At 36.0% G+C, this 22347-nt stretch overlaps 1 protein-coding gene across 1 annotated transcript in view; it reads left to right on the top strand.

Moving 5' to 3' along the window:
- PDS5B (PDS5 cohesin associated factor B) overlaps positions 1–22347 on the top strand; it is a 154548-nt gene that overhangs the window by 117234 nt on the left and 14967 nt on the right. The window contains exons 26-30 of the mRNA XM_044668269.1: positions 11362–11476; positions 12439–12571; positions 15262–15381; positions 17473–17535; positions 18435–18580. Of these exons, the coding sequence (XP_044524204.1) occupies positions 11362–11476; positions 12439–12571; positions 15262–15381; positions 17473–17535; positions 18435–18580 (577 nt within the window). The remainder of the gene's footprint in view (positions 1–11361; positions 11477–12438; positions 12572–15261; positions 15382–17472; positions 17536–18434; positions 18581–22347) is intronic.

The raw sequence follows: 22347 nt of genomic DNA, 5'->3' as shown, positions 1-22347 counted from the left end.
TCCCCTCCCCTCCCCTCCCCTCCCCTCCCCTCTCCTCCCCTCACTTCTGCCTTGGAATCCTTAGTTTCAAGGCAGAAGAGTGGTTGGGGTAGACAATGGGGGATTAAGTGACTTGCCTAGGGTCACACAGCTTGGAAGTGTCTGAGGCTAGATTTGAACCTAGGACCTCCGGTCTCTAGGCCTGGCTCTCAATCTACTGAGCTACCCATTACCCCCAATTACTTTCCTTTTCAAGAATGGAGGAAGAGAATTTGGAACTAAAAATTTTTTAATGTAATTGAGAAAAAAATAAAATAAGATGCAACCTCCCTCCTCCCCTAACCCAACAACAAAAGTCTCAACATTAATATTCTTCTGAGAGTTGTTATAAACCTGTTGAAAAGTTGGAAGCCTAGGGTGCCGACCCTGTCTAAATCCTCTCACATCATGGCACAGTCAGAAAGTGGAGTCAAAGGATGAGTTTAAATCCAACCTCTCTTACTAATCACATGAGTTTTTTCAAGTTATTTAATCCTTCTGAACCTCAATTGATCTGTAAAATGAAGGGAGGTAGATTAGAAAAGAGAATCTAGAGTCCTTTATTTCCAGAGCAATGGCTCTGTGATTAAGAAGTATCACCTGTCCATCCCTTTTGCCTCACCAAAAAAAGTATGAAGGGGGAAAAAAAAAATTAATCATCTGTGATAGGGGAGAAGTTAAGATTACTAATACACTTCACCTATGGGGCCATGTTGTACTGTTTTATTTAGTTTTAGAGCTATATTGACCCTTACCTTATAACTTAGATGTGTCACCCCAAAACAGGAGCCATCTACCACTTGTGGTCTCTCTGCCTGTTTGGGATAAGGATTTCTAAGACCTTTTCCCACTCTTAGCTCCAGAACTATCTCTAGTCCTCATTTTAGCTCAGATAGACAGGCCCTGTCATATGCAAGCCAAAAAATACTGTAGGGTATTGCTACCCACTAGAGTCGTGAGGTGCTAGGAATAATTGTGTTGAAGGAATCCCTTCTTCTCTTCCACCAGAAAGTGGTCTAGTACTGGTAGTCTCTAGTATTATTCAGCCCTGCTATCCTGTTCTCTCACTCTGACTAGATCAGCTCTAGATACTGAAATCTCCATGCTTTGAGCCCTGGTCCTAGTCTTCACCACTGAAAGTACTAGAGTTCACTGTTCTACTGTTAGGAATGATAAAGAAGATGGTGCATTCTTCTCTCCTCTGATCAGTTTGGATTAAAGTTAGATTCAAGTTTTAACCATTTCCCTCCACCAGCTTCCTTGTTTGTATAGATTTCTACTGGCATTAGAAAATTTTCCCTAGCCCCCTTTTCCCTCTCCAACTATGTATTCTTTTCCCCTTCTCTTTCCATTTTTCTCTTAACATGTGTTTCATCTCCTCAGATTAGAATGTAACTAGTTCATCCTTGCATATTCCTTATTACTGTTCATTTAGTCTTAGATCCTGTACTGACCTTTACCTTGTGTTTCTTTCAACTCCTCTGTTTATACTTTCAAAGTTTCTACATGCTCTGGTCTTTTCATCAGGAATGCCTAAAAGCCTTTTAAATTTCTTCTGTAGAATTATGCTCAGTTTTGCTGACTGTTATTCTTGATTTTAAACTTACAAAGGCTTACTCTCTGGAATATATATCTTCCAAACTTTCCACTGCTTTATAGCAGTGGCTACTGGATTCTGCGTGGTCTTTGGTGTTTAAGTCCTTTCTTTCTGGATACTTGTATTTTTTTCTTTGACCTCAGAGCTCTGGAATTAAGTTGCTATGTTTCTTAAACATAGTTTAAGAATGTCCGGTGTGGGTTTGTTTTTCTGTTTTTTATTTTTTTTTCCAGGAGATGAGCAGTGGATTATTTATTTTTTTTTTTCACTTTACCCTCTGGTTTTAAGAAATCTGGACAGTTTTCTTTTTTTATTTCAATGGTCTTTCTTTTCAATTAGACCATTGATTCTTAAATTATCTCTCTTTGATCTGTTTTTTGGGTAAGTAGTTTAATTTTTTCTTAAATTATTTTCAATCTAATGACTTTAAAAAAATCATTTGTTGTCTCATCACTAAATATTTTTTGATCCATTCTAATTTTCAAGGTGTTTGTTTCTTGGGTAAGGTTGACACTCCTTCTTTCAAACTGATGATTTTCTTCCTAATTCATTCTTCTATAGCACTAATTTTTCTTCTTTTCCCTTGACTTATTTCCTCCCAGTCTTTTTTATCTAGTGCTCTCATAAAATTGTTAGCTCCCCCCCTAGTGTGCCTCCCCCAGCCAAAAAAACCCCCAACAAACAACCAAAACCTCTTTATTTTTTGGGGGAATTTTATTTGAATTTCAGCTTAAATTATGTTTTTCTCTGAGTCTTTGCTTGTAGATATTTTGAAATTATTCCCTTGTTCTAGGTTTTTGTCTTAAGTATCATTATCATGATAGCTCTTTATAATAATATTCCTTTTTTTTTGTTTGCTCATTCTTCCATCCTTCCTGATTTTAGATTTTGTATTTAGGGCCATTCTCTGTACACATCTAGAGTGGGTATGGCTGTACTGTGCCCCTACCCTGTTTAAGCCCTCTTGAGTCCTAATGGTACTTGCTCAGGATATTGAGTATTATGTCATTCTAGGCAGTGATGGTGAACCTTTTTGAGACCAAATTTCCAAGCTGCAACTTTCATACCTCATGTGAGCCCCAACCCCAATGCCAGAGAAGAGAGGGAGAAAGAGCTTCCATTGTGCTTCAGGGCAGAAGGGCAGGTCATATATGAAGTGTCCTCAGATGTGTGTGGAAAGGGGAGGGAAGCAGCCCCCTGCAACATGTGTGCCAACATGGTTCTAGGGTCTCAGAGACAAGAAAGGTTTTGGACATGTAAGCTTTCAATATTCAAAATGGTCTAATCCAGTATGAAGTCCGATCACTGTCCTCTTGGTCTGAGTTTTGTAAATTTCTGTCCAGGGTTTGAGCAACTCGACTATAGACTTGTCCTTATTTGGTGTTCCATTTGACTGTTACTGGCCTCAACCACTATCTGCCAGCTAGAAAGCTCTGTTGATTCATAGTGATAGAACTGCAGGATTCTCTTTGGGCTGGACTTCCTGCCATGGTTAACTTCTATAGACTTCTAACTGGTTTAGGGCTAGAACCAAGCCTGTTTCACTCCCAGAGCCATATAGCTGCTGCTCCTTTCTGTACTTCTCCTCACTCAGCACATAGGCTAGGGCCTGATACTGCTGTATTGCATGTTCTTGGCTAGTCTCCATCTCTGCCTACAGATTTCTTAGTCTGTCTCCTTATGCAAACCTGGCCCATAAAATTTTCCAATCAGGACTTAATTTGGTACATATTCTAAATCTTTGTGTAGGAGATGTTCTGGAAAGCTGGATGTACTTCTTGCTATTCCACCATATTGGCGATGCCTAGTTTTTACCATTCTTCTGCCTTAGAACCAATATACAATTTTGATTCCTATGATAGAAGATAAGGGTTTTTTGTTTTTTTGTTTTTTTTTTTTAGGAAAGGGGGGAGGCAAAGACTTAAAGATCCATGACTTGTAAGATTGCTCACTTTCTCTGAATTGCTTCATAATCCCCCAATGTTTCATAAAAAGAATTATCTTCCAAATGTAGGGTGTTTACAATTAAATCACAAACTGCTCATGAATTAATACTAGATAATCCTGGTACTTAAACTTTCCAAGTTTTCCCCCCACCAGCACACATCAAGTGCAATAAACTTTGGTGCTAATAGTAAAGCAATGATCCAGGACAATCCTGAAAGACTTATGAGAAAGAATGCTGTCCACATTGAGAGAAAGAACTTTGGGAGTAGAAATGCAGAAGAAAAAATGTGATTTATCACTTGTTTATATGAATATAGGATTTGGGGTTTTGATTTTAAAAGACAACTATTACAAGAAAGAATAATATGAAAATAGGTAGGAAGTAATGAATGGTACATGTATAACCCAATGGAATTGCTTGTCAACTCCTGGAGAGGGGAGGGAAAAAACATGAATCATTTAACCACAGAAAACTACTTAGAAATAAATTAAAAACAACAACAAAAAAAGGAAATAGTAGGTCCAGGTTGCCTAGCCTTATGGTAAAGACTTCCTGCTGTTGTAATGACTCTTCTGGATATCCCTTCCTTATTAAGTATATGGAGACTATTCAGCCCCTAGAAGGAAATTAGTCCTGAGGGTAAAACTTGGAGGGACACCAAGTACAATAACAGGGTCAGAATTTGTGTGCCCCTTCCCCCCACTTTATTCAGAACAAGGACTGAGGACATCAAACTTTATACTCTCTAATACGAGGAAGCTTTGACAGCATTGCAGCTTGAACTTCATTATTTGCCCAACAGCAAAGAGAGTAATGGAAGACTACATTAAAACAAACAACAAAAAAAAATTTCAAATAGAAAGATCTTGGATTATGTGAAAGAAATTGAACTAATTTGTGCCTGTTGAGAAAAAATAATAGTTTGGACTTAGCAGGTGGCATGGATCAACAAGAAGCACCTCCAGAATAGTTCAAAAGATAACTAAAATCCATAAATGCAGAAATTAGGAGTGAATGTTAGTCAGAAATTAGAACTCTCCATGCATATTTAAAAATAGTAAATTAGAAAAAATTCAGTGTGTGAGGGAGTATCTCTGAAGAAGTGAAGGATTAAGTTATTTGGAACACAAAAATGTTGAGGTAAAGGAAAGTTTGGCAGAAGTAAAGCAAAAGACAACAGGGTTAAAAGAATACATGTGTTTTTCAACTAATTAAGCCAAAATAATTCTTGAAGACAGAATTTGAAGAGATCACCTAAAGAAACATTTTAAAGGGAATTTCTACTTAGATTGGACCAGGACCTCTGAAGTCTCTTCTAGCTCTGAGATTCTATTATCTTCATTTCTAACTTTGAAATGATACTGATTCCAGCAGAATAAAAGTTCCTTGAGTGGAAGGACAATTTTGTTTCCTTCTTTCATATTCTTAGTTTTTTTCACAATGGCTTAGTAAGTCTTTGAATTTTATTGATTTACTTAGATATTTGATGGTCATATTTTAATCAAAACAGGAATATTTCCTTTGCAATAGGCTTAAATAATATTTTTATATTGTATTTTTTTTGAACCCATACCTTCCATCTTCGAGTCAATACTGTGTATTGGCTCCAAGGCAGAAGAGTGGTAAGAGCTAGGCAATGGGGGTTAAGTGATTTGCCCAGGGTCACACAGCTAGGAAGTGTTTGAGGCTAGACCTTGAACCTAGGACCTCCCGTCTCTAGGACTGGCTCTCAATCCACTGAGCCACCCAGCTGCCTCCATATTGTATTCTTAATAGACACTTAAGTCAGTGTTTTCAGTGAAATTGACCTTTTTCATTTCCTAAAATCATGAAACATGGGCAATTGGCATTTCAGACTGATTTTTGATAGTACTTTCTATACAAAAGATAAAACGTCCTTATTTGGCATCTTTAGGCACTTTTTAATTAGCCACACTGACCTATATGTTCTATTCTCAGGCTATCGGGGATTGGGGTATCTTTTCTTCCCATAGTCTTAGGAGCCCCTTCTAGCTGTTTTTTTCCCTCTCTTTTGTTAGGGAGCCAACAATGAACACCTCCTGGTCCATTTTACTCCTTAACCTCATATTATTTAATTACTTAATCTTCATCAATCTGTCTGTCTGGCTATCTCTCTTCCCCCCCCCCCCCCATAAATATACATATATACATGTACATACATATTTACCTATATTAAAAATATCCATATATTTTTCTATATCCTGGACTTCCTTTTGTTCTCTAGAATCTCATCATTCTGAAAGAGTACATCAATCTTGAATCTCACACCTCCTTAGTAATTCCTTGCTTCTGGCATACCCTTCCTGGACAATGGAGAGCAGCTTCCTTTGATATTGCATTTAGGAAGAGGACCCAGGGCATCCATCTCAGTTTTCAATCCTGCTGTACTTGTTTCACACTGGTTATCCTTCCCTATATCCACTGTTACTCTGTCCTCAGGGAGCTTAGAGCTTAATGGAAAAGACAACATATACATAAAATAAAAATACAAAAAATAGAAAGTAAACTTAAAGAGAAGGCAGGCTCTAGCTACTGGACCACCAAGAAGGACCTCCTAAAGAAAGTGGCATTTTCACTAGGTTTTGAAGGGAACCAGGGATTTTAAAGGAATCCAGTAAGAGACAGAAAAAGCATGGGGAATAGCCAATGTAAAGATATAGAGATAGGTGACAAAGTTCTGTGTGAAGAACAGCAAGTAAGCCAACATTGTAGAGTGCTGGAGATGAGGAGCAAATGGGTAAAGAGATCAGAAAGATAGGAAGAGACTAGGATGTGAAGAACTTTAAATGACAAAGGAATTTATATTTGATCCTAGGGGTTCTAAGGAACCACAGAAGCTGATTGAATGAAGAGGCTGATATGGTTTAACCCTCAGTCATTTTCAGTAGCTGGCAGAGGATGAGTTGGAGTGCCAAGAAAGATGAGGCAGGGAAACCAAATGATTACTCTCTTAATTTTATTCTAGAGGAGATGAGGAGAGTACAAACTAGAATTGTGACTGTGAGTAGAGAGAAGGGACAATATTCAAGGCATGTTTGTGAGCAGGATAGCAAAGAAACAAAAACAAAAGAAGGAAAGGGAAAGAAAGCCAAGTGAGGTGGAAAGAGAAAGGGTAGCAATGCAGTGTTGGAACTGTAGAGGGAGGAATCTCAAATAGGAAAAGGGAGATAGAAAAGGGAAGTGGAAGTATGGGAAAATTAAAACATTTGGCTGTCAGTTTAATTGCATTATTGTATTTCATAGTGGATAAAGAACATTAAATTCTTTAGAGTGTAAATGTGAGAAGGAAGGAAACATTTAAGTGTCTGGTATGTGGTAAACACTAGACTGAGGTTTCATTTAATCTCACAACTCTGTGAGATAAGTGCTTTTAAACCCCCATTTTGCAGTTGAGATAACTTGAAGCATACAGTGACTTGACTAGGATCACACAGTTAGTGTATCTGAGGTCAAATTTGACCTCAGATTATCTTCCTGACTCTAGCTAGATCCAGTGCTTGGTCCATTGTGTCACCTCAAGTATGAAGGCAAGGTCTGGCTTGATTTTTAAAAAAATTTGTAACCCTAGCAATTGATGAGTGCGTGGATGTGTATGTATGTGTGAGTTTGCATGCACACACACAAAGAGCTGGGATCTCGTTTTGAGATTTATTTGTTGTTTTCTGTAGGAAAATTGAATAATTTATGCTTTATTTTCTTTTAAAAATGAAGATAATACTTTACTAGCTTTCATGTAAACCTTTTGTTAGGAAAGTGCTGTGTGAATTCTTATATGATAGAAATCACGTAAGTATGTTACTATGCTAATATCCACAAAATATGAAGGAGAGATGAGAGCAGAACAGTTTTCAGGAATAGAGGTTGATAGATAACATGACTTAGAACTTTTAGCATTCCGAACTTAGCTTAAAAGCTAACTTAACCCTGATAATGTCTTCTGGATAATTGGATCCAGACATTGAGGAGACACCCATTCCTGTTTAAACCAGAAGCTACTGTTCTAATATTCCTAGATTGGGCAATTTTCTTCATCATGAATCTCCCCGAATTTCCTTTGAATGAGAATGCAGACATAGCACCAAAAACTCCCCTTTCCTCCTATTCTGGTCTCCTTATACCTGCCACCTGTGTGGTGGTTAAAATGCTCATTTCAACTAATGATCTTTCCCCTGCCTCTTTAATTTATTTTTAGTTGCAAGATAAAGGTTTTAATAAATTTGAAACAATGTTTAATTGTATAGTGCAGTGATTGATTATATGAAACAAAATATCATACAAAATTCTGTAAGGATAATTTGGAATCAACTTATGGAGGGCTTTGATTGCCAGACTATGAAGTTACTATTTTATTTATTAGGAGAAAATTATTTAATATTAATATTTGATTTCATTAGAGCAGTGGTTCCCAAACTTTTCTGGCCTACCACCCCCTTTCCAGAAAAAATATTACTTAGCCCCCTGGAAATTAAATTTTTAAAAATTTTAATAGCAATTAATAGGAAAGATAAACGCACCTGTGGCCATCACNAAGTCTGAGTGTTCTTGTTGTCATCCAGCAGTGTCCAACTTTTCATGACCTCATTTGGGGTTTTCTTTTTTTTTAATTTTCTTTTTTTTCTTTTTTAGGATATTTTTCCATGGTTCCATGATTCATGTTCTTTCCCTCCCCCCAAACCCCAGCCACCTACCCTCCCCATAGCCAATGCACAATTCCACTAGGTTTTACATATATCATTGATCATGACCTATTTCCATATTATTGATAGTTGTATTGGGGTGGTCGTTTAGAGTCTATATCCCAAATCATATCCCATTTGGGGTTTTATTGGCAAAGATACTGAAGTGGTTCACCATTTCCTTCTCCAGGTCATTTTACAGATGAGGAACTGAGGCAGACAGAGTTAAATAACTTGCCAGAATCACATAGCTAATAAATCTATATGGCCAAATTTGAACTCAGGTAGAGAAGTCTCCTTGACTCCAAGCCCTGCACAGTAATCACTGTACCACTTAGCTGCCTGTGAGTCCAAATAGGGTGTAACATATCACCAATGAAGAACTAACTGCACATAAGAAGATACCATCAAAGAAGGAAGGAGCGATACTCTAATCCAGGGGTTGGCAATCTTTTTAGCCATGAGAGCCATAAATGCCACATTTTCTAAAATGTAATTTCATGAGAACTGTACAGTGCTCACAGTTCGCGCTCCTGTAACAGCGCCTAAAAAAATTGACTTTATGGTTCCTGCAGAAAGAGCCATATCTGGCCCTCAAAAGAGCCAGATATGGCTCGAGAGCCATATGTTGCCGACCCCTGTTATAGAGTGATGTTATCAGATTACTTTCACACTGGAATTAGAGAGGGTAGAAAGCGTATCAATTAAGAGGTTATGTAATTGACTAGTCAAACTCAAATAGAAATAGGGCCACTAAACTGTACATAATAATCCCTACGGTAGCATATTTCTTAGAAAACCGTATTATATTTGTTCTATGGTATTTTTATTGGTTTTGTTGAATATTTCCCAATTAAAATTTTATGCGGTTAGAGCTTGTTGAGGAATGGAGTAAGTGATAGTATGATGGACCTCTGATTTAGATGATTAGGACTTTAGGTAGGATAGAAAACAAGGTGCAAAAAAAAAATGCAAAGAAAGAGTGAACAGTTCTTGACAACTTGTGGGGGGATGTTGATAAAAGAAAGAATGAAAGAAAACATTTTGAGGCTGGCTGGCTGGCTGGAAAAGTTATGATACCAATAAGAAATAGTAAGTGAGAAATAAATGCTGGCATTGGAGAGTGTTTTTTGAATTCAGTTTTCTATAGTGCAAAGAGCGCTTGATTTGGAGTCATATGATGAGGTGGTACATCTTAGCCTATTAGTAGTTGGGTTGTTTCTTTTCTCTGGGATGGTTTCTTCATCTATAAAATAGAGGATTGGACTAGATCACTGCTCTCCAGTATGTTGTGCATGCTCCTTAGAGGATTCACATGAAGAGTAAAAGGAAAATATCATAAGAATTTCTGTTGTTTTTATTCTTTAATCTAAATAAGTCTTATTAATAGCTATCTGGAGACTGAGATTGGCAGTCTTCACTTGGTCTGTATGTGAGATGGTCTTCTGTCACTTAATTAGGCATTCTAAAAATAATGAGTAATGGTGACTGCCCCTCATTTACTTTCATGTATAATTGTTTAGATATTCCTGTGTATTATTAGTGTATTATATTGTCTAGCTTATTAGCTAAATTAGTCCCTGTATAATGGACAGGTAGCTTAAAAGATATAAAGGAGCTTTGGGCTTATGATAATGATTAATATGAGCACAAGAAAACAAAAAAATTGCAGAGCTGATAATTGTACTTCTAGTCTGAGCTCTTCATTGGTCACTTAAGGTGAAAGAAGTCATCATTTGATTATATTTGAAAACATCAACCACAAATTATCAAGATTATTTGAAAGATGGATTCACATCCACTATCGTTAATTATGAACTAAACTCTAAATGGAAATTGTGCCTTGAGAAATCATTTTATATTATATATTTTAAGTCAGACATCCCCCTCCCCAACTATAGGGTACATTTTTAAAAATCCAGCCAAACACAAAGGACTCACATTGAACTCATAAACCTAAACAACTCTCTTTTCTGTTTTCATTAGTCCTATCTCCTTGGACCTCAAATAATCTTTCAGATTTAGAAAACTACCCTAGAACTGAGACCATTCCCAATAAGGAGAAAATATTTAAAGTGATGGTTGAGAATTGAATCCTTCCCCTGGGACCTGAACAGAATATTTAGCTCAGTTATAGTGAAAGGCAAGGCCCAGCTTTGCCCTCACCTGTCCCTTAGAAGACATTAATTTTTGTTGTTGTTGCTGTTATTCTGAATTTGATAAACATGAACATTTTCATATATACAGATGGATGGGAAAAGAATTATTTATGAAATCATGATTATCATATGCAGCTTGCATTTCTTTAAAAAAGCATATAACTTTTCACTTCACAGCTATTGTGTTTATCTGTAACACCTAAAATTCTCTCTTTTCCATGCATTTTTGTTTAAATGCTTTGCTGACCCTCTTTTTTGAGGGGGGAGAGGGGCAATCATTATCACTTCACTTCCTAAACCATCCTGCCTTTTTCTCCACTTAAAACACTTTGTAACAAATGAATGTAATCAAAATAAATCCACTCATTTTCCATGTCCAAAACACTCTGAATCTCAAAATCTCTACTGTGCTTCCCTAAAGAAACTCATTTACAGACCTCATATCAGACAAGAAGTTTTGAGGCAAAAAGAAGGAAAAACAGTGTAGGGAATTGCTGTGTTTTCACAATGTATTCATCACTGTTCCAGTTAAAAAAAGCGTATTTTTATTAGACACCAGCCTTTTAAGATTTTTTTGTGAATAGTCCAGGCCAGAAAGAAACAGGAACTTCATGGGTTTTTTGCCTACTTGGTTGTGAGACTTTTTTAAGAAGGTAGGTTTCATTATTATAATTCTTTTTAAAAATTATATTCACGTACATGTAAATCATGAATTCATCTGCTTTCAGTTATGTTTTGATACATTTGTGTTGTCAAAATACACAGGAGGCTATGTAGCTATGTATGATATAGCCAGGTATTCAAACTTAATTTGGGCCATATTGATTTTCATGCTAGTAATGGAATATGAATACTTAATGTGAAAGTATATATACACGTTCACTATATATATATCTTTTGCTTTCTAACACAAATTGCTTTTCCTGTTTTTTTCTTTTTCAGAAAAGTTACTGTCACTCCTACCAGAATATGTTGTTCCTTACACTATTCACCTTTTGGCACATGACCCAGATTATGTGAAAGTCCAGGACATCGAACAACTTAAAGATGTGAAAGAGTAAGACTCTTACCTGCACCATTTTCCCATTCCCCATCTTGTATTAAAAACTACATTCCAGTGGCCCCCCCCCCCCTTTTTAAGCTTTTTCTTGGATTGAAGTTTGTCATCAGTTATATTATGGCAACTGCTGGTCTCAAATGTCATGCTTCTTTGGAGAAACTTGGAGTAGTTCTGGTGAAGTTCTTCCTTGTAAAGCCCTGCATTCCAACAAGCTTCCCTCAAACTATTTCAAGATGTTTTGCCATGGTTCATGTTTTTTTTGGTCTGGTTTATCTCTCTGCAAGTTTAAATTGCAGCCTTCTTCTTGCATGTGTTCTTAAGCAAAGTGAAATGAAATGAAAATTCATTAATAACAATTCTTGAGGGGAGAGAACCTCTCCAAATTTAACTAAGGTACTTCTTAAACTGAATCTAGCTGCATACACACTTCAGTCTTTTCCTCAATGGTAGGGCTGGCCAGCTATGCTTTTAGCACAACCTTTTACAGTCCTGGTTAGCTTCCATGCTGCAAAGAGGCAGCACAATAGCACTTTATTGAAAGGAAAGGGCTTAGAGTAAATGAAACAGAATTTCCTCCTTCCAGCTGTGCTAGGAACCTATTTGAATCTTGCTTCTGATATCATAATAAATTTGTGCTACTGCTATAAGAATGTTTTCTTTTTGGCCAATTCTGAAGACTCTGGCCTTACCCTTGCTTTGCTTGCAGTGAAATTTTACTTTATTCTTTCACTGCCATTATTTTTTGAAGTAACTGAGAAAGATTTGTACTCTTATTACTAGCCTGTGTTTAAGTGGCTTGTGTGTTGTTTATATTTAGTGTATCTTTTTTTTTTTCTTCTTTACCAGAATTATTTGAGGATTCTTAGATACTTTCTCTGTTTTTGGTTTTCTTGGATTTATTTTGTGAAACCTGGATAAATTAACCTCATAAACCCATTTCCTCTTACATTTTCTTTTAGATGTCTCTGGTTCATCCTGGAAATTTTAATGGCTAAAAATGAAAATAACAGTCATGCTTTTATTAGGAAGATGGTAGAAAATATTAAACAAACAAAAGATGCCCAAGGACCAGATGATGCCAAAATGAATGAAGTATGTATTTTTTGGTTCAAGATTATAGAATCTTGTGTTGACTTTTTTTTTTTTAAACCCTTAACCTCTGTGTATTGGCTCATAGGTGGAAGAATGGTATGGGTGGGTAATGGGGGTCAAGTGACTTGCCCAGGGTCACACAGCTGGGAAGTGTCTGAGGCCGGATCTGAACCTAGGACCTCCCTTCTCTAGGCCTGACTCTCAATCCACTGAGCTACCCAGCTGCCCTTGTGTTGACTTTTAGCATTTAAAAAAATGTCCAAACTGCTTCTATAAGTTGATATCATTGGAATTGCCTTTTATATTTTAAAAAATTTACTTTATTTAGTTCTTTATTCTCTTCTCCCATCTTTTTTTCTCCCAACTTTCCCTGTTCTTTTTTTATTTGGTCTGGACCTTGTAAGAGGGAAAAAGGGGGTTTTGTTGGATATTAATATTTAAAGGTGTGGTTGCCAAGAATTGAATAAATATAATTTCTAAAATGATTTTAGTAACTATAAATAATATAAGAATAATATAAAATAATAAATAAAATGATATAAAAATATAAGAGAGAGTGGAAGTAGAGAGATGAGAAGAGGGTAGAGTAAGAGATCTAACTAAAAGAACTAGACTAGAGTAGTACATACTCAGTCCCTGGCTTTACTCCGGCAGGGCTCCAGAGGTTCCAGCTGAAGAGCCTAAAAGTCAATTAACAAAGGGTTTAGCCACATGGTTTTCCCAATCAAGGAAAGCCTCTGAGAGGCTGGTACCTCCAGGGAGGCTAAGGTAGTCAGCCTTCTTCACTCACCACATGTAGTTCTAAGGGAAGATTTAAGAACAGTCTGATCCAAGTTCAAGGTCCTACCCAGAGCTTCTCTAGGTTGAGTTCCAGGCTGAAGAGAGCTGAACTGACTCACAGGAAGTTGTCACTTTTAAAGGTGCTTCTTTTGCATCACTTCCTGTGCCTTTCTCTTAGTTTACGTGTCCAATCACAACAGATGGTTTTCTTAGGTTTGCCTAGGGGGAAGTCAGTAAATTCTGATTTGTCACTCACTCTAGCACCCGTGGGTCACAGACTTCCCAACTTGTGAATTAAGTGGAGATGTTCTCACCTTTGGTGATTAGATTAAGGATGGGCAGGGGAGATTTAATTTCATTATCCCAACCTGAGATTTCATTGTTATAGTTACTTCCAGCTCATTCCACCAAGGAAGTTTGACAACTCTTCTATCACTTAATTTTATTTTATTTTTAAATTATTTTATTTTTTCCCATTGTTACATGATTCTTGTTGTTTCCCTCAGATCTTCCTCCACGCCCCCTCCCCCCCCCCCAGTTGACAAGCAATTTCACTGGGTTATACATACATTAGCACTCAAATCCTATTTGTTTTTTCTCATAAGTTCCTTGGGATTGTCCCAGATCATTGCATTGCTATTAGTAGCAAAGTCAATTACATTTGATCATCCCACAATGTTTCAGTTACTGTATCACTAGTTTAAGAGAAGGGAATTAAATCACTTAAATAAAATACAAGTTCTATGATTAATCAGAGGCAGAACTTGAACCCAGTTCTTACTAACTTAAAAGATTGGCCTAATATAAGAGCCACTGTTTTATATTTCACATTAAAAACAAAACAAAACACATACCCTATCTTGTAAAATACCATGACAAATGAAGAAGAGAGACAAACAGGAAAAAGCTTGTATTAAGTGCTTATTTTATGTCAGGCATTGTACTAAATGTTGTGGATAACAAATACAAAAAAGAAGTGTAATCCTTGCCCTGTTGGAGCTTATATTTTAATTGGTGAAAACAACCCAGATAGAATAATGGGGGTGGGTGGCAGTAGGAGGTGTAGGTCCCAAGGATGGTAAGTTGGAATCAAAAGACAATCAGTTGGCATGATCTTTCAGAAGAAATGGTAATATTGATTTGATTATTCTTCCCAGCGTTGGAAGTAGAGATTAATATAAATAAGACATATGGTAGAGTTATCCCTGGACTATGAGTTAGAAGACCTGAATTCTAGCCTTGCCTCTCTCTCCTTTACAAGTATGTGACCTTTTGCAAGTCACTGAAATTTGACCACAGTTTTCTCATATGTGACATGAAGAATATAAACTACATGATTTTAAATATCTCTCTAGCTTTAAATATTAATGATCCTATTTTAAACAATAATTTGCATGATTTTATATAAATAATTTTCTTAATACTCACAACTAACTTAAGTTAAATTTTAATAATTTAAATGCCCTTCCTTAAGATAATAATATAAGTTCATATTTATGTAATATTTATACAGTTTATAAAGTACTTTTCTCACAACCATCTTATGAGATAGGTTATGTAAATAAGTATTATAATTTTGATTACACTCATCCTTCTCTCCTTTAAAAAAAAAAAACCCTTACCTTCCATCATAGAATCAATATTGTGTATTGTTTCTAAGGCAGAAGAGTGGTAAGGGCTAGGCAGTGGAAATTAAGTGACTTGCCCAGGGTCACACAGCTAGGAAGTGTCTGAGACCAGATTTGAACCCGGGCTCTTCTTTTTCTGTTCCTGACTCTATCCACTGAGCTACCTACCTACCCTATCATTCTCCCATTTAAAACAATTATGATTCATTCTTAATCTGTTATATTTTCCTCTACTAATTCATGGTTATTTAAAATTCCATGTTCTTTATCTTAATATTGTAGAAACTATACACAGTATGTGATGTAGCAATGAATATCATCATGTCAAAGAGTACCACATACAGTTTGGAATCTCCAAAAGATCCCGTACTTCCAGCACGTTTTTTCACTCAACCTGACAAGGTAGGTATTTTGAGTAACTTGAAGTAACCTGGCAAGGCAGTTGTCAGATAGGTCGGGTGTAAAGGAGGCAAAACTGGGAGTTGGTCTAGGCCCATAGAATAGGAAATATACTATAAGTAATAAGGTTGAAGGTGAAATTCAGTCAAGGTGAATTCAACAAGCAAATGAATTGTATTTTGATATTTGAGCTAGGTTGGAGTTACAATCAGGGGCAAAATCAGGATCCAGAAAGGAGGCAGAAATGTGATCAAAGTATATGGCCTCAAGTTTCATTATCTGTGTGCTCAACATGAAAACATCTAAGGGTAAAGGCCTTTTATATATAGGCATGTGTTAGAGCTAAGACTCCTGTTCCTATCTATTTATACTCTACCTTTTCACTTTCCACTAACTATTCAACCCCTTATAACATTTTTGAAGTCATCACTTAACAAAAACTATTTCTTCCAAGCTCAGCAGCAGTTTCTTAATAGCTAAATTCAGTGGTCTTTTCTTGGTCCTCATCCTCCTTCAATTCTCTACAGCATTTAATGTTCATTATCTTGCTTCCTTGATTTTTGGAGACACTGCTTTCTCTCCTGACTCTTTTCTCAGTTCTCTGACCAATTTTCAGTGTTCTTTACAGGGTCTTTGCCCTCCCTGCTTAGAATGATTGTACCCCAAGGTACTTTCTTAGATCCCCTTTAGTCTTTACTCTTAGAAAGAAACCTCATGATCTCAAAGGATTCAGTTATGTCTTTTTAGAGTTCTCCCAGCCTTTTTTAGCCTGAATGCCAATTCCATATCACTAACTCCTTGCTAGAAACATCCTCTTGGATATCCAGTAGTTATTTGGACAGATCTCATTTTGTCCAAAACTGAACTCATTTATCCTTAAATCCATCCATCCCCTGAACTTCTGGACTCTGTATATCCGTACTTCCATTCTTCTAGTCACCTGAGTTTTCAAACTTGGAGTCATCCTTGAATCTTTACCTTTCCTCTAATTTCTACTTGAATAGCATTTCTCTTTTCCATCCCTTTTTCTCCACTCATCTATCCAACCCTATTTGAAGTACACCATACTTTTTCTCAGGTCTGTTCAATAGACTACCTAATAGTCTTCTTATATCAAATCTCTCTGTCTTCTCCAATTCATTCCCAAGACAGCTGCTTTGTCCCTATTCTTTATACTGATTCTGACCATGTCATTTTCCTGCTCAAGAAACTTCAGTGACTCCTTATTGCCTAAGATCAAATTCAGATTTCTTTGATATTTCAAGTTATGGAGCAATCTTGATTCAAATAGTATTTCTTTCCAAATGTTGTTCCTCTTCACATAGTTAATTTTCAAGCCAGATTGGCCTACTTACCAGGCCACACATGTAACATTATATTTTCTTTCTCCATGCCCTGATTCTTGTCATCATTCACATGATGTTTTTCTTCCTCACTTTTATCTCTTTAGATCTATAGCTCCCTTCAAAGCTATGTTCTTCATTGGGCCTTTCTTGATTGTCCTCATTGTTGGACCTTTCTACCTCTAATTACTTTGTATTTATTTGTTTATATTTCATATCACATTTATTTGTTATTTTCTTCCAGTTGAATGTAAGTTGCATGAGAGAAGGAACTTTTTCATTTTTCTCTCTGTTATCCTAACACATGGCCCACAGTACCTTGCTAAGCGTAGGCACTTACTAGATGCTTGTTGGAATTTTCTTTAGTTGAATGTTAGCTACATGAAAACAGTTAAAGAATGAAATTGAAACTGGAAACAATTTTTTGAAATCTGGAACAAGCAGTTGGACCCACATGTCAGCCCTAAAAACAGACAGGGTATGACTTTATTCTAAATCAGGACTGTCTTTTATTCATTCTTCACTCATAATTTGTAGACTGATGGATAATTTAACAGTAATCAGTTAAAGAAATTTTAGTTTATATACACACAGATACCTCAAATAATTAAAAATAAAATTAAAATTTCAGATTATTTTTATTTAGTAGTGTAAAATTTGTTATTTTCTACCTTATATTTATTTAATCTCTTTGCTTTAACAGATATATTTTCCCATATGTTCATTGATTTCTTTTCCCTTTCATTTTTAGAACTTTAGTAACACCAAAAATTATCTGCCTCCAGAAATGAAATCTTTCTTCACTCCAGGAAAGGTATATTTTGACAAATTAAAAGGTTTTATTCATTTTAGTGGTTTATTTTCATTAGTGCGATCCCTTGCATAATTCTGTCTTGTACTTTTTGTATTTTCTTTCAAGAATTCACATAAGTTAGAAAAATTAGAAACATCCTTATAAGCTAGTTCGTAATTATATAACCCTTTGTCAAAGATGAAAACTAAAGCATGATAAATTGCTATTATTTCCTCACGAAACTAATCGAATTTGGAATAATTTATGGGGCTCTAATTTTTAGATGTATTCCTTCAACATCAAAATGTAAATTCAAAAACAGGATGTGTAGATTTATATCTTTCTATAGAGCAAGTATAGCAGTCTAGGTTAGGTCATTGTTGATTGCAGTATTTAACTCTTGATTTCCTTTTGAACTTCTTTCTTTGTAACTGAGAAAATACTTATTTACTTTCCATGTGGTTTTAAATTTGTGAGTCAAATTTATCTTAATTGAAGTTTTTAAGACTGGGCCTCAATCTCACCCAGATTGGAACTGTAGTGGCCATTTGTGAGCCTGATCCCTTTGATACACACACAAGTGTTTTGACACACTCTATTTCTGTTGCCTTCTTCAGCAACCTGGTGACGACCCCATTCTCTCACCCCCCATAATGGCAACAAACAGTATAAACACCTGATCAGCTTAAATTACTGCTTCTCGGAATCCTTGAGCCCCAAAGATCCACAAACATCAGCTTCTTAGTAGCAGAGCTTACAAGTGCGTGCCACTATACCCAGCTCAAATTTCATTTATAGATAATACTTAAGTAACAATTTATTCCAATATTTTGACAGTAATACCTGTTTTTTGAAAATTATTTAGGGTGATTTATTATTTTTAATTGGATGATCAAGAATGTCTTTTTTTTTTTTTTCAGCCTAAAACAGCCAATGTTCTTGGAGCTGTTAATAAGCCTCTTTCATCAGCAGGCAAGCAATCTCAGTCTAAATCTTCAAGGATGGAGACTGTGAGCAATGCAAGTAGCAGCTCAAATCCAAGCTCTCCAGGAAGAATTAAGGGAAGGTATGTATGAGATCACATTTAACAGTGATTTTGAAGGCTATAAAGTTAGTATGAATGAGTAGGTATCATTCTCTATATTCTAAAATAGGCTCTCATTCTTCTCCAAATTAAGATTTATGGAGGACAAGAGAAATGCTTATTCTTAAGGGACTGATGAGACTTCAGCAACCTCCCTTTCTCCTCCTTCCAACTTCCCTCTCCATAGCAAGTATTGAAAGAACCTTCCTATAATAATAATATGATAATAACTTAATTTAAGAGAAAACATGATGTAGTGGATACAGAACTATGTAGGATCTGGGATTGCAGCTAGTGGCACAGGAAGTCAGAAAGTTCTGAGTTCAAATATGACCTCATGAACTATGTGATTCTGGCCAAGCTTTCTTGCTATTTTCTTCATTTTCTTCTTCTGTAAAATGGGAATAATTATAATAATAATACCTATCTCCCATGGTTGTATGAGAGTCAGGACCACATGAGATATTTGTAAAGTGCTTAGCACAATGCCTGGCATAGTCAATGCTGTATAAATGCTCGTTTCCTTCCTTTTAACAAGACCAAACTGTCACCCATATTTTCTGTGTGACTCTGGGCAAGTTATTTAACTTCTCAGTACTCTGAGCCAGTGGTTTCAAACTTAAATAGAAATAGATCCTTGAAAGCCTCACATTTACTTAGAAAGTCATAAATTAACATTATGTGGTATTGTGTTTTTATTTATTTTGTTAAACATTTCCCAATTACATTTTTTTAGTCCTTACCTTCTGTCTTGAAATCAGTACTGTGGGGGGCAGTTGGGTGGCACAATGGATGGCTAAGTGGATTGAGAGCCAGGCATAGAGGTGGGAGATCCTGGGTTCAAATCTGGCCTCAATCATTTGCTAGCTGTGTGACCCTGGGCAAGTCACTTAACCCCCATTTCCCAGCCCTTACCGTTCTGTTTTAGAACCAATTCACAGCATTAAATAATCAGTCAATCAATTAATTAATTAAGGCCTTATCTTCTCTCTTGGAATAAATACTATGTATTGGTTCCAAGGCAGAAGAGAAGTAAGGGATAAGCAGTAGAGTTTAACTTGCCCCAGGGTCATATAGTTAGGAAGTATTTGAGACCACATTTGAACCTGGGACCTTTCATCTCTGGGCATGGCTCAATCCACTGAGCCACCTAGTTGCCTATTCCAAATTACATTTTAATCTGGTTGGGACACTTTAGGAGTCTGACACCTTTGTTCTAGGCAAAATACTCTAAGAGTAAGTGAAGATGGCAGAGGACCTGTATCATTGAAGGGAGTTTTCTCTCTTGGGAAGTCCTGGTGCTAAAAAAAATCACAAATGCAGTCCCTATCCTTTTTCTTATTTTAAACCATTCTTTTCACTTTTATAAAGGTTTAGAATAAAACAAATTAAATTTTAAACATTTTTCAGTAACTTTAGATGTTCAAAGATGCATAGTTGCTAGACTTATTACTTGACTACAGTGGAACATCATAGTGTGTAAATGGAATTAGCTCACCCCCATTCATAGTTAAACTCTAGCCATCAGAGATAATGTCATCCCCACCTCCCTTAGTGGGGAGTTACCCACGTGACAATTCAGAGGGGAAGCCACCTGAGGTCTCAGCAGAGATCCTTCAGCACCAAGTTCAAAGCTCCAACTGCCTCAACAGGAAATTACCATCATATTTGAAGGATAGCATCTCCTGTCACTTCCTGTACCCACCTCTAATTCAAGTGGACAAATGGCAGCTTCTACACTGTTTTGGACTGCCCAAAGGCAGTTCTTGATTTGTTACTTATTGTCACGTGTGTTGTTCTAACTCCTCACTAAGGGAGGTGGGGATGACATTATCTCTGATGGCTAGAGTTTAATTATGAATGGGGGTGAGCTAATTCCATTTACACAATAGAGGTAATTAGTTGCTGCTTTACCTGGGGAAGTTTGCACAGCTTATATAGAATAAGATATTCCTAGAAGTAAAAGAGGGGGAGGAATGATAATAATATCTTTTTCAGTAATATATAGATAGGAATAGGGGTTATATTTCTGGCTGATCCCCCCCCAAAAAAAAATAGAAATGAGAAGTAGTAATTCAGAGCTGTGATTTCATCTGTATAGGGACTCCTTGTTGTTAGAACTCCTCAGATGGAGATGAGAGCATGTTTGAAATGCATAGCCTTAGATGCTTTGGAGAACTTGGAAGTTTAGTGACTTTCCTTTGATCATGACATTTATCAGAGGCAAGACTTGAACTTAAAGCTTAGTGACTCTAAGACGCATTCTACTCTGCATGCCACACTGCTTCTTGCATTCACAATACCATCTCAGTGATTAATGGAATAACATTGAAGTTCCTTACATTATCCCCTATCTTCAGCTCTCAACTGGACATATTCTCTTAGATATCCCCAATTCAATTTAAAACTCCTTGTTTGCAAAGTGGCTTACTTTCTTGATTTCTTATTTGTGACAATAACAGCATTTTCCTAGTCACTTACCGAGACTAACAAGCTCAGAATCATCCTTGGTTTTTCTCTCTCTGTCTTTCTCAAAGCCAGTCAAAAAGTCCTCTTCTTATATATGTCTGTCTTTTCTTCTTCTACCTCTTAGTTTCAGATTGTAATATCTTATGCTTCTTCTTCTGCCACTTAATTTCAGACCTTAGTATTCGGGCCTAAACTACTGAAACAGGCCTCTAATTGATCATCTTAATAACTTCAATTTCTTTTTAAACCATTTTCTATACCACCAACAAATCAGCACTCTTAAACCTTGTTTTGATTATATTATTCTTTAAAATAACTATTATTGCCTTTAGTAAAATCCCTTGTAATTCTCAAGACCCTTTATAGAAGAGGTTCTTAATTTTATTTTGTGTTATGGACCATGGAATGTGTCATGGAATCTTATGTATTTATTTTATTTTTAAAATTGTGAAGAGTCCATAGACTTCACCTTTGTCATTCTGGTGAAGTCTATGGACTCCTCATAATTTTAAAAATAAAATAAATACATAAGATTTAAAAGAAAGCTTATTATTTTGAAATAGTTATCAAAGTATTTGAAAACTAAAGTATGAGCTCCCAAGTTGAGAACTTATGCTTTATAATATCTAACTTTATTTTTACCTTATCCTAACATAGTGACCTCATACTTAACATCCAGATTGATCTCATCATTTTCCGAACAAGCTATGTTTGTTCCTCTCCTTGTATTTAGGTACCCACTTAGTGAGTACTTCATCATATAAAACTTAATTTTCTGGTCATAGGATCATAGATCTAAATATAGAAAAGACCTTTAAGGCCATCACCTCCAAATTTTTTATTGTTTCCTAAATGAAAAATAAATTTTGGGGAGAAGAGTTTTGTCTTATTTTTAAGTTATATCAGCATAGCATCTTATATGTATTAGATGACTGATATTCAGTACATACAATTGAACTTCATGCTTCTCTGATGAAAAGCCCTCATTTTTTTCCTTGCATGCTCCATGTTTATATAGACAATCTCTTAATTTCTTTAAAATTATTAATGAAAATATTAGAATTTGAGCTCTAAAAAAATGTGCTATAATCGTGACATATTTGAATGGAGCAAGTTGTGGAAGAATTAAATTGTGCAGGTTCTAAAGGAATGAGAGTTCTATAAAGGATTTATAATCCCATCCTACAAAACTATTCTAGACAGATTTTTGAGAATTAAAAGTGTGTGTGTGTGTGTGTGTGGTGTGTGTATGTAAAATGTATAATGGTAAATAATGATAA

The sequence above is a fragment of the Gracilinanus agilis genome, chromosome 3 (assembly GCF_016433145.1).
Source record: "Gracilinanus agilis isolate LMUSP501 chromosome 3, AgileGrace, whole genome shotgun sequence".
Lineage (NCBI taxonomy): Eukaryota > Metazoa > Chordata > Mammalia > Didelphimorphia > Didelphidae > Gracilinanus > Gracilinanus agilis.
The sequence above is the reverse complement of the archived record's forward strand: the minus strand, read 5'-3'. Positions and strand labels throughout refer to the sequence as shown.